The sequence below is a fragment of the Pimephales promelas genome, chromosome 24 (genome assembly GCF_988280905.1).
Source record: "Pimephales promelas chromosome 24, fPimPro1.hap1.1, whole genome shotgun sequence".
Lineage (NCBI taxonomy): Eukaryota > Metazoa > Chordata > Actinopteri > Cypriniformes > Leuciscidae > Pimephales > Pimephales promelas.
The window spans coordinates 17,049,538-17,067,758 of record NC_142792.1 but is presented as its reverse complement, the minus strand read 5'-3'; the positions used below and the strand labels follow the sequence as shown (position 1 = coordinate 17,067,758).

The following is an 18,221-nucleotide window of genomic DNA, read 5'->3' as shown; positions in this document are numbered from 1 at the left end:
ATTTCCATCAATAACTTTTATTTTTAGCTATGGATACAATATTCATAAGTAGGCTATGTGGTGAAACTTTTGTGCACAGTCAATCAGTGTAGTGTGGTTTAACCTAATTTGAATTATAATACAATTCTAAAAAATGATATAAAATAAAAGTAGGCTAACTTGTCATATATAGTATGCATTGATAGGGGGACAAAGGGCTCCAGGAGATTTCAGCAGCAGGAGGTGACGTCAGCAGAGCGCTTTTCCCCTTGTTGACTCAATAACAAGAAAGAAGGAAAGAAAGAAATTGACCTGAGTGAAATGCTTTAAATGTCACTTCGCTCAACACCAATACGACGTAAACAGCTCGGGCGGTGTGCGATCTTGGTTCATCATCAGCCTGCTCTGCGAATTTCTTTGTCTTCTGGCTTGCGAAGTTATATGGAAAACCCGTTTAAGTCGAATTCCCGAGGATTTCTGTTCCACAACGGATCCTATGACTTTTGTTCTGGTTTTTAAGCGCAAACATGTTCGTTTTTACAAAGAACAGAATAAATATGAGTGATTTGGTGAACCCGGAGTATCAGGGCTGTGTTGACGGATCTCTGATGGACGGATTCAGTGTTTTTATTCAGGGTCTGTTGGCTGTTCTGGCTTTCAGCACTTTAATGTGTAAGTTGACTCCGCATTTTAAACTGTTTCCCTGTGATTTGATGGCGTTTTCTATCGTTTTCTTTTAAGGATATGATGCAGCTTGTGGTTGGTTGGTTTGTTTGTTTGTTTATAATTCTGTTGTATTAGTATTGCGGTAGCCTACTATGGAAAATGTTGTGTGAAGTGGTAGCCTACTTAGACCATTTTTGTCATTTAGTGTACATTGTAAAATGAATAACTTAATCTTTGACTTTTAAAATGACGTTCGTTGATGTTAACAAAACAAAAAATAAGTGTTTAATCCTCGAGGGAAACCTCATGACATGTAATCAATAGCGCTGCACGTTACCGACACAAATAAACAAAATAGCCTATTAACTGCATGGACACCCTAACATAAACTTGGGGTGTGAGAAATGCATTTGCCTTAATCTTAATACCATATTTCAGTTCTTTTCTCGTAGCCTACATCATCATTTTCAACATGACTCATGTCTGTGCTGTCAGGATGATAGTGACCAGCATCTAATATTTCAGTCACCTGGCAACAAATTGGATGGAACAGTGATGGAAAAGGTGCAAATATTTGAATGAATTAACTATAGTTAATGAATACTTGAAAACTATAAATATTTAATAATAAAAAAAGTATTTTTATATCTATTGAATTTTGAATAGCTATATTCTATAAAATATCACATACTATTTCATAAAATGTAGTTGCTAGCGCATCTAATAATCCAAAATAAATAATTGCCTAGACTTTGTCACTCAAGGTAAACTTGAATTAGGCTATACATTTTATTTCTGGAATGTAGGACATTCAATGAGAAGAAGATATTAGAGTTGATTTTATCAAACTGAAAAATTGATTCAATCATGAACAAACCAGAGTTTGCATAAACAAAGCTTAAAGATCTGTTCGAATATTGATTGATGGTATCCAGAACTTAAGAGACATCAGCAGAAAAGGAGGAAGATTAGGACTAAGTTGAGCCACCTTCTTTTTTATTGAAATAACATTCACCAATCATTCATTCAAAATAAGACCAGAAATGTGAATTAAAGGTGTGTTCACATTAGAGAAATTTTCTAGGCCAAAACAAAACAAAGGATCTGTGGCTATTGAAAATAGTTCAGCGAATCACAGCTCACACAGATGACACTTTTAAACCGAGTAGCTTTCTAGTTCAGCTTGAACCTGTGGTCAAATATTTCACACATCATTCCCGACGTCTATTTGATGTGTGTGTTTACATCAGGAAGATGTATTTTTTTGAGTGTTTGCTCATCAATACTTCTAGAACGTTTCCTGTCAGATGTCAAATAGACGTTTAGAAGATGTCTTTAAGATGTAATGATTTAGAATGTATATTAAACTGTGTCTATCAGATAAACAGCAAATGCTTTCTAGATGAAGTGATCTTTAACAGACATCTCGCAGATGTACGTGTGCTATCTGTATCTGTAAATGACAGGATTTCGTCATGAGCATTCGGCAAACAGTAGTCAATGAACGCACCTTAAAGAAAGCAGCCTTTCACTTTCCACACACACACAAATCTGTTCTTCTGAGGGTACAAGCTTTATTCAAAGATGAGATTCCTCAGCTGTGTGATAGCACATGATAACAGCCCTCACTCCTGTATAGCTCATGTGATGCCACGAAACCAAACTCGCGCTATGTCACCATTTCAGCTGGAGGGTCCGAGTCACGTGACCTGCCTTACAAGTTTGAACCCTAAGTTGTTTCTTTCCCAATTTTTAACTCGTCATGTGCTCATTCAGTCCAAAAATACAGTATAGTGTTTTCTTGGTTAATATTTGGTAATTGTGAGCTGATATAACTCAAGCTGGTATTAATCAGTGAAAGTGGTGGTTGTAAACAAAGCCTTTTTGCTAAGGATGTTATTTAGCCTACAAAGGTGCTAATTTGTGGCGATGCTCTTTAGCGTGTAACTTGTCATGACATGATAATTCAATGCGGCTTGTTGAGGAGATTTGGGATTTATACCTGCTGGATGATTTTAAAAAAAAAAAAGGAAATTTACAGTGTATTCAGAGACGGCTAAATAATAAAGATTATCAGCAACATAGCTTACTAAATGAATGAATGTTTTCTAATTATACTTCCCAAAAGCAGTTTGTTTGTTTTGTGGTCAAGCCCTGAATAAGCCCCCAAAACATGGTAAGTGACCATTGAGTTACTCATTAATGAATCGGTTCTGTCCCTGTTTATTATTAAACTTTTTGCTGCGTACAGAGAAAAAATCCCCTAATCATGAGTTGTATTTGTTTGTTTATTGAATACCGAAGTTAAGTTTTATTCATGTTTTCAGGAAAGGCTGAAAGAAAAACAAAGGCCCGTGCAAACTCTTGGCCCGTGCTTATGCTTGTGTTTTTACTGTATGCATGCACTTCCTCTTTGTTATTCTGGGAGGTGGGCACTTCCTCGCTTATTTTCTTTTTTTTTTTTTTCGGTGGTTGAGGCTGCTTATCTTTGCTGACGTCATCGCTGTTAGTTTCCTCAGACATTCAATAATGCTGCTTCTGTTTGGCTGTTGATTACAGACCAACCGTTTGCATTTGTGGAAACATCCCTTAGATATGTCCTTCAGCTTCGGGTCGGGTGTGTAGGAGACAGAGTGTGCGTTAAACACAATAACCCTCTCCCTTGAAAGTCATTTAGTTACTATTTTTGTGTCTGTTTAGTTCATATGTATGCTAGACTATTACAAAGCAGCGATTTTTGATATTCAAATGAGCATAATTGATTGATTTCTGAAGTGACACTGAAGACTGGAGTAATGATTCTGAAAAGTCAAGTTATGCTATATTAAGCCATATTAAGAGTGAAACTCGCATGGATGTTTATACCGTAAATGGGTCATGAACTGGCTTTTTAAATTTGATTATATTGTTGTCTGAGGTCAACTTATGACGTTCGCTTGCTTTTTGCATTCAAAAACATCAAAATGAATAAGTAATAGGCTAGAGCCTATCTGAAAAACGCTTGGTTTTTATGGGCGTCTCGCACTGAAGGCTTGGAAGTAAACGCCCACTGGTGTGAGTGGATAACAGTTTTGCATATTATAATGAGTTTCGACTCACCCGTCGATCCACTTGGGCGAAATTGGTTTGAAAACGTCCAATGTTGTAAAATGGCAACCGGAATGATTCGCCCATACATGTTTGACCTACAGTCGGTGTGTTGCACAATTCCTGTCAGATCAATATAGACGCCACAGCACCGTTCCGGTCTGCAAATCCAGTCTTGTTTACAAAACAATCCTCAGTGAAATGAAGCGAACAGATGACGATGTTTTACCTCATCAGCTGGAACGTCATTAAAAATAAAGTTTATCACTTTGAAAAACAAGTCGTTTGCTGGGGCTGGTGTCAATAAAAGCTTTTATTGGACTAACAAGGAAGTTTTCAGTTCTGAAACTTACAGGATATTCTTATAATATGATGACCTCTTAGATGTCAAAAGCTCAAGGAAAATTTGATTTCTCAGTTCATCACCCCTTTAAACATCATTCATGCTAACAATATCTTTGTCTTCACAGTGAAGAGGTTTCGTGAACCTGTTGGAATTAGAAGACCTTGGAGGATCTGGTAATTAAAATGAAATATTAGTAAAGAATTATGGGTCCCACTTTATATTAAGTGGTTTTAAGTACTATGTACTTACATTGAAGTTACTACTTTGATACATTGGACTTATTGTGTACATACATGTTTTTACATTGTACTTATATTTTGAAAATACCTGCATGTAATTACAACTGTAATTAATTGATGTAATTACATCCTTACACCTTAACCACACCTGTCCCTAACCTTACCCATATCGAACCTTAATAGCAGCAAAAGTGTTTTACAATACAACCTGAACACAATAAGTACATTGTACTTATTTTCCTATGTAAGTACATAGTACTTTAAGCCACTTAATATAAAGTGGGACTGAATTATGATTATAATAGCACAAAACAGCACACTCTCATTCTTTCGTTTTGCCTGCAGGATCTTTGATACGTCTAAGCAAGCCATCGGTGCTCTTTTCATGCATTTTGCCAACATATTCCTGTCCACACTCACCAATGAAGATCCCTGCTCTCTGTGAGTCAGTTATTACTTGTTTGTCAAGTTTTATTGCTTTAGCCTGCAATTATACTAAGCGTATTACCCTTTTCTGTTTTACAGGTATCTATTGAACTTCCTGTTGGATGCCACATTGGGAATGCTGGTGATCTGGGTGGGGGTGAAGGTTGTTTCCAAGATAGTGGAACATAAACACCTAACACTGCTAATGTTCGGAGAATATGGTGAGTTACATTAATGGAAGCTTAAAGAAAGTTCTTTACTGGTGTCTATGGTTCCATTCCCCTTGAGGGTCTTTATAGTGGAACAAGGTTTTTTAGAATTTCAAAATGCCCTTCACTCTAGAAAGAAATGGCCCTTTAGAGAACTGTTTGCTTAAAGGGATAGTTCACTTTGAAATAAATTTTTGGTATGTTTTAGCTTACTTCAAGGACATACAAGATGTAGGTGTCTTTGTTTCCACAGCATTTTCAATTTTGATATTTTTTTAGGTCAAACCGTTCTTGTCTATCAGTCATATAATGGAGGTCTATGGTCACCACCTCAAAGAGCATGCACAGAGAAGTCCAAATTAAACATGATTTAATGACTCATAAATGTAAGTACACATTGATGGCCTAAGACACGAAACGAACGGTTTGTGTGAGAAAATGAAAGGAAATCGCAATGGAAGACAATTTGGATAAACCAACAGACAACATTGATTTTTTTTCACAACCCTATTTAGATCACTTCCGGTGCTTTCCGGATTAAATCATGTTTAATTTGGACTTCTCTTTGCATGCTCTTTGAGGTGGTGACCATAGACCTCCATTATATGACTGACAGACAAGAACGGTTTGACCTAAAAATATGAAATTACTGTGGAAACAAAGACACCTACATCTTGGATGTCCTTGAGGTAAGCTAAAACATATCAAAAATGAACTTCAAAAGGGAACAATCTATTTAAAGGTCCCCTGACATGGGGTTGTTTTATTATTTTATATGGGAAACCAATTGCTGCAGGAAAAAAACAACATTTGTAACCTTTTTTTGTGTGTGAGTGTTTTGGTTGAACTGAAGTTTAAAGGAGTCTGTTTAAAGATCAAGTCTGCTGTCATGAGATTTAAAAAACAAAAGAGAAACTATCATGCATCAGTTTGTTTTAGTCTCATGTCACCACCAGAGGGCGCTGTATGTTATATTTTTCAAATGTGTTTGGGTAGTTTCCCCACACTTGCTTTTTTCCCTCTCTGGGATTTCCTTGGCAAAAAAACACCATAGAAAATGAAAATTACACACACACACATGCACGTAAAGCAGATGGAATAAGTGCATCGTTTCACATAATTTTGGCCAAACAATTGTTCATGAATGCTTTTCTGCTTAGGTCAGCTTTTGAATCCCTGTTTTGCTATTTTATATTTACCAGAACATTTGGAAGCTGACCACTTAAAAGGGCTTACATACTAAAATAAATTAATTCAATTAAAAATACCAACATTGTTACATTCATTAATGTTAAATAAAAATTATTTCAAATAATGTTTTATGGAAGAAAAGAGTGCCTTATAAATAATATTAATTTCATTAAAAGCATCAACATATTTGCCAATCTATATATTTAAATTATAATTTTTCAATTATAAAATTATATATATATATATATATATATATATATATATAGCCTATATACTGTATATATTATATGTTAATGTATATTGAGTGTTAATTAAATGCAGCTCGGGATCTTCTACATTTGCATGTTTTTTTTTTTTTTACATCCCTGTGTTCTCATATATTCGTTTCATGCATGCTTTGTTGTTGTTTTATTTCTTGATATTTTTGTCTTGTGTTGTTATTTGATGTCTTTAGATTGATGTGCTTTTGCTATTGATGCCTTAGCAAATACATAGCAATGGTGTCCATTTTTGCAAAGACAAGCACTTTAGAAGCACTTTAAATCCTAATTGACTTGAGTGTCTCTTTCTCTGTTTTAGGGGATCCTCCTCGGGTAGCGGCCTGGTTGTCTCAGTGCTCAGTGTATTTACTCATCGTTGCTCTGGAGAAAAGTGTGGTCACTCTGGTGCTGCTCGTTCCCGGGTGGACCAATGTAAGATAAACATTCACACACTCAGAGTTTCCGTTATTGTTACACAGACTCACACATTAATACCAGGATGGACGTACTAAAATCTGTTTTTGTTTTATTTTGTTATATATACAGTAGTATCAAATGTTTGCTATTTTTAATGTATTTGATAAAAGTCTCTTATGCTTATCAAGCTTACTTTTATTAGATCAAAAATTCAGAAAACTGTAATATAATGCAATATTATTACAATTTAAAATAATGGTTTTCTATTTTAATATACTTTAAAATATTATTTTTTTCTGTAATGCAAAGCTAAATTTTCAGCATTATTACTCCAGTCTTCAGTGTCACATGAACCTTCAGAAATCATTCTAAAATTAATTATTATCAATATTGGAAACAGTCTTGCTGCTTAATATTTATTTTTTCATTGATGGATAGTTGGTTGGAACAATGTAAATCTGTACTATCACTTTTTATCGGTTTAGCACATCCTTGCTGAATAAAATTATTAGTTTCTTTAAAAAAAAAGTAAAATAAAATAAAAAAATACAGACCAAAAACCTTTGAACGAACGGTAGTGTATATTGTTACAAAATATTTCCATTTTAAATAAATGCTGTTCTTTTTAAAACTTTTTATACATCAATGAATTTTTAAAAAAAGTTCCACAGGTTATAAAAAAATATTAAGGAACATGACTGTTTCCAACATTAATAATAATTCAGCATATTAGAATAATTTCTGAAGGTTCATGCGACACTAAAGACTGGAATAGTGATGCTAAAAATTCAGCTTTGTATCACAGAAATAAATATTATTTTAAAGTATATTCAAATAGACAACCATTATTTTAAATTGTAATAATATTTCACAATATTACTGTTTTTTTCTGTATTTTTATCAAATAAATGCAGCTTTGATGAGCATTAGAGACGTCTTTCAAAAATATTAAAAATAGTAATGTTTCCAAACTATATTTCTCAATACGTTTGACAAACAGAAATGGTTCAGATATATTCCTATGGCATTCGTAAGCTTGACCATCGAACGTTTTCGGTGCTTGTGGTTTTCCTGCTAAGACAGAACACGAGGTTTAACACCCCTGCAATAAAACAATAAAACTCACTAATCTGAAGAGGAGATCTCAAAGAAAGCGCAAAGGCCTTGCCCAAACTTCTCTCCTCACGTATCTATGCATACCCCTCTTCCCACTCCGTCACCTTTCGCCCTGACTCGGGTCACTCAAAGTTCACCAAGAATGTCTACATAACACATATTATGCGTCTTGTGACACTATTGTTTTATCCCTTTCACGTTTGGTTTCATTTTAAATGTCTCAGTGGCCCAATGAAGGAGCACCATCTGGGACCTTTTGATCACTGACTTAGAAAGCTGTATAAGCGTGACTATGAAAATTACACTTTTTGTGTGTGAGCGTGCGTATAGTCACTTTATGGAAATAGTTAACCCTGAACCCTCTGACTAAGATAAGAACTGGCGAGTTTGTGTCCGTGAGAGCGAGCCCCGACTGGCTTTGGACTTTAATACGACATTGGGTTGAAATTGAAAGTATTGGATACCCAGAATAGTCAAATATGTAAATGTAGTACGTAGTTCCTAATTAGAAACACAGTCTAAATGTAATAATCATTTTGATTATTATTATTATTATAGTTTATTTAGATAGGGACAGATACAGATAACATAGATACACTTTGACAGTGATCTGATGCATGTATCAATGTTTTTAGCCAAAGCTAATTTACAACATTAGTCCCTAGAAGGGCTTTTCTAATAAAATGCAATACATGCAATAAAATACACGAGCAATACAAAACAGTAAGGGCTTTTTGATAAAATGCAGTACAGGAATAAAAATACTAATAGAGAAAAAAAAATAATAGAATATAATATAAATGCCAAATAAAAAAATAAAAAAAAAATGAAAAAATTTACAGAAAAGGCAGAGTCGACAAGAACTAAATATGCGAACAACACTGTTTCTGAATTAACCACAATTTGGTTTTTTTTTTGAAGATATCTAGTGTCGGGATGCATTTCAGATGATCTGGCAGGGAGTTCCACAATTTTGCCCCTTTCACTGAAACAGAAGTCTGAGCAAATGATGTTCTACAGAAAGGGATGTTACAGTTGACTTTAAAAGCAGATCTGGTTAATCTAGTACTTTGTTGTCTTGTTATTATCTTGCAAAGCGGTAGTGGAGCAGCATCATTTAAACATTTAAAAATCAGCTTAATCAAATGCAGAGAAATAAAATTAACAAAACTTAAAATCTTGTATTTGCTTTGAATATGACAATGATGATACCTTATTCTTTTCTTATCCAAAACTTTCAAGGCTCTGTTATAAAGGCACTCTATGGTTTCGACAGATGACTGATGAGCTTGAGACCATGTGGTTATGCCGTAAGATATATGCGAAAGAATCATAGAGTTAAAAAAAATAAAAGCGCAATCAAGAGTAAGACAATTTCTAATCAGCATAAAGCAGCTCAAATTGGCCCTAACAGTTTTATAGATTTTCTTAATGTGACTTTTGAAATTCAACTGATAGTCTATATTTATTCCAAGGTACTTTACTTCAGGTACTTGTTCGATAAGTTCACCATTAATTTTTATGTTCAGAAGTTGTACTGAGGGTAGTTTTTGAATAGAGAAACAGATAGAGTTTGTTTTTTTAATATTTAAAGTTAAATGAGATGAGGCCAGCCAAGATGATATTCTTTCCAAGTTGGCATTAAGTTTGTCAGCCACAGTAGTACAGGTATCAGCAGAAGCATACACAACTGCGTCATCTGCATACATCAGAAGACCTATATCTGGACATACTACATCCGGCAAATCGTTAATATATAAACTGAAGAGTAAGGGTCCCAGGACCGTGCCCTGAGGAATACCTGTCTTGATTTCAAGAAAAGTGGATCTCACACCGTTAATCACAACACATTGTTCACGGCCCTTTAGATATGATTCAAACCAGGATAATGATTTTTTGGATAAGTTAAACTTGCTTAATTTGGAGATTAATATTTTGTGATTTACTGTGTCGAAAGCTTTTTTTAAATCCAGGAACACAGCACCAGCTACATTTCCCTTGTCAAGAAATTGTTTGATATTTTCAGTTAGTAGACAGATTGCAGACTCTGTGGAATGGTTATTCCTGAATCCAAATTGTAGGGGACTAAGATATTGATTTATCTCAAGATGGTGAATGAGTTGTTCTGAAACAATCTTTTCTAAAACTTTAGACAAAGCTGGAAGAAGACTAATAGGTCTATAATTACAGGACATTTTGTCATCTCCTGATTTGAAAATCGGTGTTACCAGGGAACTTTTCCACCCATCTGGGAATTGTCCGGATTTAATGGAAATATTAACAATGTTTGTAAGAGGTTGGACCAAAATGCTGCTATATTTTTTAAGAAACACTGTGTCTAAATTAAAAATATCTTTCGAAAAGGAGGTGTTTAGGCCCTGTATGGCTTTCAAAACAGCTGTCTGATCGACCTCCTTCAGCTGGAATGAGTTGGCTTGATCTTCAGGCACGTATACTGTTGTCAAGCCTGTATTAATGCAGCTTGGGAAGCTTGATGCTAAGTTGTCAACGGATTGTACAAAAAAGGTATTAAATTCATTAGCAACTTGTGTGCTATCTGTAATAGTGTTTTCATCCTTTCTAAGTTCATATTTTGTTTGGGTGAAGTTACCTTTTGGATTTAGTAGGCTATTTAGCTTTTTCCACATTAATTTGCCGTTCCCTTTAACCTCTGTTAGGGCGTGAATATAGTAATTTGATTTAGACAGTCTAAGTTCTTTTATAACTTGGTTACGCAAACCTTTAAATATTTTAAAATCTATGTCCCTTCGGGTCTTAATAAAAGTTTTCAAAGCCAAGTCTCTTTTTTTCATCGTTTTTCTAATGTTATCGTTCATCCATGGTAGCTGATATTTTCTCTGGGATTTCTTTTGCTTTTTAGTGTATTTATTGACAATGCTCTCAATAGTGGACATACATTTATCACAGTAGTCATTTGTTTGATTACATTGTTGAAGCTCATCCCAGTTAACACTCTTTAACTCGGTTTCAAATTTAATCTGCTTCTTACGAGGAATTTCAAATTTATATACGTTCTTATTTGAATTTAAAAATCTATTTGTTCTTTTCTTTGTCAATTTTCTTGCGGTTAAAATCATATTATGATCGGATAGACCAGTAACTAAATTATATGTTTTTATGATTCTATCAGGTTTATTAGCAAAGACTAAGTCTATCAGTGTTTGAGTCTTCCTGGTAATTCGCGTTGGGATTATTGTTTGTTTATGAATGAAAGCAAATAGACAAATTATAAAAGTGCTTACCACATGTGTTTGTGTGTGTTGTAGCTGGAGGAGGTGGTGCTGGACTACATCCCAAACCCACAGCTGGAGTTAGCCATCGTCATGCTGATTGTGCCTTTCATTGTGAATGTGAGTCATTCAGGAATAATGCATTATATCTGTCCATCCATCCATCCACTTATCCACCCACCCATCCATCCACTTATCCACCCATCCATCCAGTTATCCATCCACCCACCCACCCACCAAACCATCCATCCATCCACTTATCCACTCACCCACCCATCCACTTATCCACCCATACATCCATCCATCCATCCACCCATCCATCCACTTATCCACCCACCCACCCATCCATCCACTTATCCACCCACCCATCCATCCACTTTTCCACCCACCCATCCATCCACTTTTCCACTCACCCATCCATCCACTTATCCACCCACCCACCCATCCGTCCACTTATCCACTCACCCATACATCCACTTATCCACCCATACATCCATCCACCCATCCATCCATCCACTTTTCCACTCACCCATCCATCCACTTATCCACCCATACATCCATCCATCCATCCACCCATCCATCCACTTATCCACCCACCCATCCATCCACTTATCCACCCATCCATCCAGTTATCCATCCACCCACCCACCAAACCATCCATCCATCCACTTATCCACTCACCCACCCATCCACTTATCCACCCATACATCCATCCATCCATCCACCCATCCATCCACTTATCCACCCACCCACCCATCCATCCACTTATCCACCCACCCATCCATTCACTTTTCCACCCACCCATCCATCCACTTTTCCACTCACCCATCCATCCACTTATCCACCCACCCACCCATCCATCCACTTATCCACTCACCTATACATCCACTTATCCACCCATACATCCATCCACCCATCCATCCATCCACTTTTCCACTCACCCATCCATCCACTTATCCACCCATACATCCATCCATCCATCCACCCATCCATCAACTTATCCACCCATCCATCCATCCACCCATCCATCCATCCACTTTTCCACTCACCCATACATCCACTTATCCACCCATACATCCATCCACCCATCCATCCATCCACTTTTCCACCCATCCATCCATCCACTTTTCCACTCACCCATCCATCCACTTATCCACCCATACATCCATCCACCCATCCATCAACTTATCCACCCATCCATCCATCCACCCATCCATCCATCCATCCACTTTTCCACCCACCCATCCATCCACTTTTCCACTCACCCATACATCCACTTATCCACCCATACATCCATCCACCCATCCATCCATCCACTTTTCCACTCACCCATCCATCCACTTATCCACCCATACATCCATCCATCCATCCACCCATCCATCAACTTATCCACCCATCCACCCACTTATCCACCCATTCATCCATCCACTTATCCACCCATCCATCCACTTATCCACCCATCCATCCATCCACTTATCCACCCATACACCCATCCATCCACCCATCCATCCACTTATCCACCTACCCACCCATCCATCCACTTATCCACCCATCCATCCATCCACTTATCCACCCATCCATCCACTTATCCACCCATCCACCCACCCATCCATCCATCCATCCCATCCATCCACCCATCCATCCATTTATCCACCCATCCGTCCACTTATCCTCCCACCCACCCATTCATTCATCCATCCATCGACCCATCCATCCATCTATCCATCCATCCACTTATCCATTCGTCTATACACCCATCCATCCATCCGTCCACTTATCCACCCACCGACCCATCCATCCACCCAGCCATCCACCCATCCATCCATCCATTCATCCATCCATCCATCCACTTATCCATCTATCTTTCCACTCATCCATTAATCCACCCACTTATCCATCTATCTTTCCACTCATCCATCCATCCATCCATCCATCCATCATAATGCAACTTAAATATGTAAATGTATGTGTTTCAGTCTATAATGTTCTGGGTGGTGGACAGTTTAACAATGCGGAAATATAAGAAGATGACATCTCTGGAAGGCTCACATGACTGTCCAAAGCAAGTAGAGGTGTTGCCACATGAAAGCAATGATGAAGCTGAGGTGAGAATATTCATATGACGTCTCAATAAATGCACATAAAACAAAAAAGCTTCTCATTCACAAATAATTGTGTGGATACTTCGTATGTATAAGCACAGGAGAATGCTCACAATAGCATGCTTTACAAAATAGTTGAATTTATGTTTTTTAATGATAGATTCAACCTGGATACTGTACATTACACCAATAATAAGACTAAGATCGGGTATAAATAGTTCTTTAAGGTTACAAATTCACACTGTCATCCCTCGTGGACGACTGCCGCTTAAACTAAAACAAAACAACAGCATAAATTCCCAGTCCTGGTCCTCTCTTGTCTTTCACTGTTGTCACTCCTCCTTTTATCCTTCTAAGCTCCTCCATTACTTTGCTTTCAACAAAAAAGAACTGGTTCGGAAGTGGTGCTGGTTCAAAGTTGCGAACCTTCTCAGAACCTGTTTGTTTTTCCACTGACTAGAGAGCCCAGTGAACGACGTTGTTACGTCACTGTGTACGTCGCCATACATCTTAGCCCGACTTAAGCATGATGTGGTAAAAGAACGGTTCTAGTCCAGCAAAGAGTTGGTGCCTCTTTGGAAATTATCCTGGCTGAGGACCGATTCTTTGGCTGTCGAAACACAAAGAACTGGTTCGTGATAGGCACTGTCTCCGAACCGGCTCTCAAAATGCTTTGGTGGAAAAGGGGTACATGAAACTCGAAGCTGAGGCTCAGTAGCACTCGCGCCACCGGCCTCGATCCTTTCCCGCTGCTCATGGCCCCACCCTGCTTGCCTCACAGGGCTTCAACCCACAACCTATTTTTTAACATGTTTTTAGTCACTAAATTACACCAGCATAAACATATTTTGAAGATATTATTTAATTTAATTGAAAAAGCTGTCATTATAACATCACACATGTGCATTTTTTTATGCTGGATTTAGCCATCTCTATGGAGATCCAGGAAAAAATGAGTCAGTAAAAATTCCTTATGACCTTGTTCCCCATATCTGTCCCTCTGGACATTTCATCCAAGTTAAGTTTAACTCAGTGGATCTCAGCTGGATTGTCTTTGGTCTGTTTTGACTGGGTTGCATAAAACAGGAAAAAACAAAGCTAAATGCAAATATTAAAATGTAACCATTGTAGTGAACTTTTTCTTCCAAAGTGGAGAAAAACCAGAAGCACAGACCAGGAGACGTTGAGGTATCTTTCACGCAGAAGTTCCTTATTGCTTCGCTGTAGTCATCTCAAAAATCGTCTAACTAAAATTAAAATTCAGAACTGTTCTTATACAGTATGTTTCAAGGGGGGAGGAATTACATAGAGGAGGGGACTCTTGAAACAAAGCAAATGTAAATGCAAGATTCAGCTGGTTACAGGAATTTCCTCAGCCCTGATCTCATCAGCATAGCAGATATTCGAAGCCTTGAGATGCTAATCCAATCAGCCTGACTAGATTGGTCAAACCTTTACATTATCATTGAGACAAAGGGTGGGCGTCTCAGTAGCCATTAAGAGTTTCAGCAATCTGAAAGCAGGATTAGCCAGATATCATCCCCCTCTTCACCTTGAATGCTAAATTCAATGTACAGAAAACTTTCTCAGTTTATATTGGAATCTTAATTAAACATTTAATACATTTGTAGTCCTTCACCATCCATATAACACAATAAACCGATTTACTTACTTTTAAAAGGGAGGAGAGTCACATCACATCTTAGATTATTGACCTGAAAGAGCATGCGGTCAATCAAATCCTATGGTATTTTTGTGCAAACTCATCATGGATTGGTAAAAACTGTCCAAATTAGGCTATGTTTACACAGAAACGAAAAAGTGGTGTTGCGTTATCACTTTTTATTCTGCGTTTAGACGAGCATTATGGGTGGGACATGCGCATGGATATGTTGATGCAAAAGTGTGTGAAATTCAATGTAGTGTGAACTCCAGGCGGCTAGGTGGCAATGTGGAGCACTGCCACACAACAACACCAAGTCCACGCGCCTGCGTACAACCTTCACTGTCTAGCAGACTTTCGTTTTTACCCTTTACACGGGAACGCGGCGGTGGAGCGTTTTTAAGATTTCCACTCTGGAGGGTGGTTTCTCTCCTTTTCTCTCCGATAAAATATTTTTACGTTTTCACCCACGAACGTTCTCGTGTAAACAGGGCCTTAATGTAGTCATGTTTCCTTTTGTTTTGTATATTATTTTTTTTATGATTTTTGTCATCGGTCTAAGGCCCTGTTTACACGAGAACGCTCGCGGGTGAAAGCGTAAAAATATTTTATGGGATGTGACGGCCTTTTTGGGGCTTAAAATAGCAAAAAAGTGAAACCACCCTCTAGAGTGGAAATATTAAAAACGCTCCACCGCCGTGTTCCTGTTTAAAGGGTAAAAACGCAAAAATCTGCAAGACATTGAAGGTTGTACGCAGGCGCACGGACTTGGTGTTGTTGTGTGGCAGTGCTCCACATCGCCACCTAGCCGCCTAGAGTGCATACTACATCAAATTTCACACACTTTTGCGTCACCGTATGCACGCAGATTTCCGACCCATAACGCTCGTCTAAACGCAGAATAAAAAGTGATAACGCAACGCCACTTTTACGTTTTCTCTTCAGATCTTTTCCGTGTATAACATAGCCGAAATACAGATTAAATAAAATAATAAAAAATTGTTTTCTGCAGTGAAATGTTTTCTGTGAAGTTCATGAAACCATCAAAATTCAACATACATTTTTCAATTCTGCCTATTTTAGAATAATAATTTAGCATATTGCCGTTTTATGGTAATATTAGTAAATCAAAATGTTTTATTTGACCGATATTATTGTTTTTGTTTTTACAATAAAGCATTTTGGGCGTTGGTCACCATTATAAAATCTGTCCTGAAGCATTTGAGAACAACAGGACTAAGTTTTGTTTGTTTTTTTGTATTAGTTTGGCTTTATTCTTGCATATCATTTAAAGTGAAGTCGCTCAATTGAAATGAATGTTTTGTTTCTAGGGCTGTATATGAATAGTTTGATTGTGTGTTTGTGTATTGTATTCTTCTTCTTGAATGGTGGGATTGTGCTATATGAATGTGATTTACAGGACAACTTTTCTTTCTTTTTTTTTCGTCTTTTGACCAAAGACCTTTCCAAAGGCCGCTGGCCTCTAGGGTCAAATTATCTCCATTTGTTGAGCAATATGGGGTCTTTCCAATCTTTTTTACTTTGTTTTTCTCCTCTCTTTTCTTTTTTTCTCATCCCCTTTTCCTTCACTCCTCCAGTACTGGTAGAGTGCCAGCTGCTCACAAATCATTCATTTGTTCAGCGATAGCAGTGACATTTAGAACATGTTTCCATAATCTCATGCTATGGAGAATGAATCCAAATCTGTGGAAAAGTATGTTTGATGAGTGCCAATATGAACGAAAATGTATAAAACTGGTCTACTGTCAATCTTCTGCTGTATGCTTATGGTTTTATAGTCAGTAGATTTATGCAATACCTATAAAATGATCCAACTCACATAAACGGGAAAACAATCATTTGTAAGATCTGGCCAGGCTGTTCGGTTGACCTTAAACTTTGTTTATATGTTTGTGTAGGTGCTGCTAAAGGAAGATGAAGATGATAATACAGTATGTTCTGAAGAGGAAGAACACAAGTCAACAGAAGAAGCATTAATACGAGTCTGTATGGAAGTTTAAAAAACACAAAGTATACCTATCAACATGTAAAATACCCTATAACTTTGTTCCTAAACCTAGAGAGCTGCCTTGGTCTTTACTAGCTACCTTTTGAGGCAGATTCCTAATTAAAATGGAATCCAGTTGACTGATTTAGAACCTTCTAAAAGGTAGAAACTCCACAATAGAACTGTTCATGCGAAGTATACTGGAGACTGAACTCAAATGACTCCAATAAAGTGAGGTGTTAGCATTGCGCTAATTAAGCTAGCAACACAATACTCAATACTTGACACAAGACTAAGAACACATAAAATGTTGAGTAAAATTCAACATTATTTACAAAATATTTACGGTCAACATTTCATTTATCATTTTGTATATTAAGAGCTTTTCATAAGAAGTACACTTAGAAAAGTATTACAGTTGATCCCATTACAATGTGACGTTAGCGTGTTGCTAAGCTAACAACACAATGCTTTAATAAGTATAAAAATTCCTTTAGTTTTAGTTTAGATTTAACTTTTAAATTGGTGTTGTTGAATGAAATATAAGTATATACCGTCCACATTTCTCTCAGATAATTTGCCATCTTAAACATAAATTAAAAAAATAAAAGTGTTTTGGGCACACACCTATGATAACTTAACCCAGCAAATAGAGAGTGTTCTTCTAACGTTAGTGTATGGTGCCCAATTGGTTTAGATAATTAATAGCATATGAGTTATTAAAGGGTAACATTATCCTCCCTTTGCGTCCTTTAAAGTTCATACTTCTAAGTTAATTAAAAGTAAAGAAACAGACAGATGAGAGAGGAGGTCTAGTGTTTCTCCTGATTACAGACATTTAGACTTTTAATTTGAAGTGGAAAAAGCTCATGTCACTCTACCTGTGATGAACAACACCTCACTTTCCAGCTCTTGACACACATGCTAGAATATTTCGAATCTGCAAGGCTCACCCAAAGAAAAAAAGTTCTCTTGAAAACATTTGTAATAAGACCAGGCGATCTTTGTGTTTTAACCCTGTAAAGTTTAAACAATGTACAGTGTAATTTTTTTTAAAATTGTGTTTTTGTACTTTTACGCATGCATTAGTCATGCATTAGTTCTGATTATCAATTTTGTACAAAATAATGATGTACAGACTAGTAACTGTAAATATTCAGCTGTTAAATTATATTGATTCTGATGTCAATATGCACATGCAGTCAAGTCGTTATTACGAGCTTGAAACTAAGTTGTGAAATGCTAAAAAATACTGCTTGTA

General features: G+C 36.8%; 1 protein-coding gene across 1 annotated transcript; it reads left to right on the top strand.

Moving 5' to 3' along the window:
* The first annotated feature begins 238 nt into the window (after window positions 1-238).
* Window positions 239-18,155, top strand: tmem110l (transmembrane protein 110, like). The gene is made up of 8 exons (XM_039668560.2): window positions 239-651; window positions 4,203-4,251; window positions 4,663-4,758; window positions 4,843-4,964; window positions 6,723-6,835; window positions 11,224-11,307; window positions 13,164-13,292; window positions 16,872-18,155. Exons 1-8 carry the CDS (start codon window positions 507-509, stop codon window positions 16,971-16,973), a joined length of 840 nt encoding a protein of 279 aa, XP_039524494.1. The 5' UTR covers window positions 239-506; the 3' UTR covers window positions 16,974-18,155.
* The last annotated feature ends 66 nt before the right edge of the window (window positions 18,156-18,221 follow it).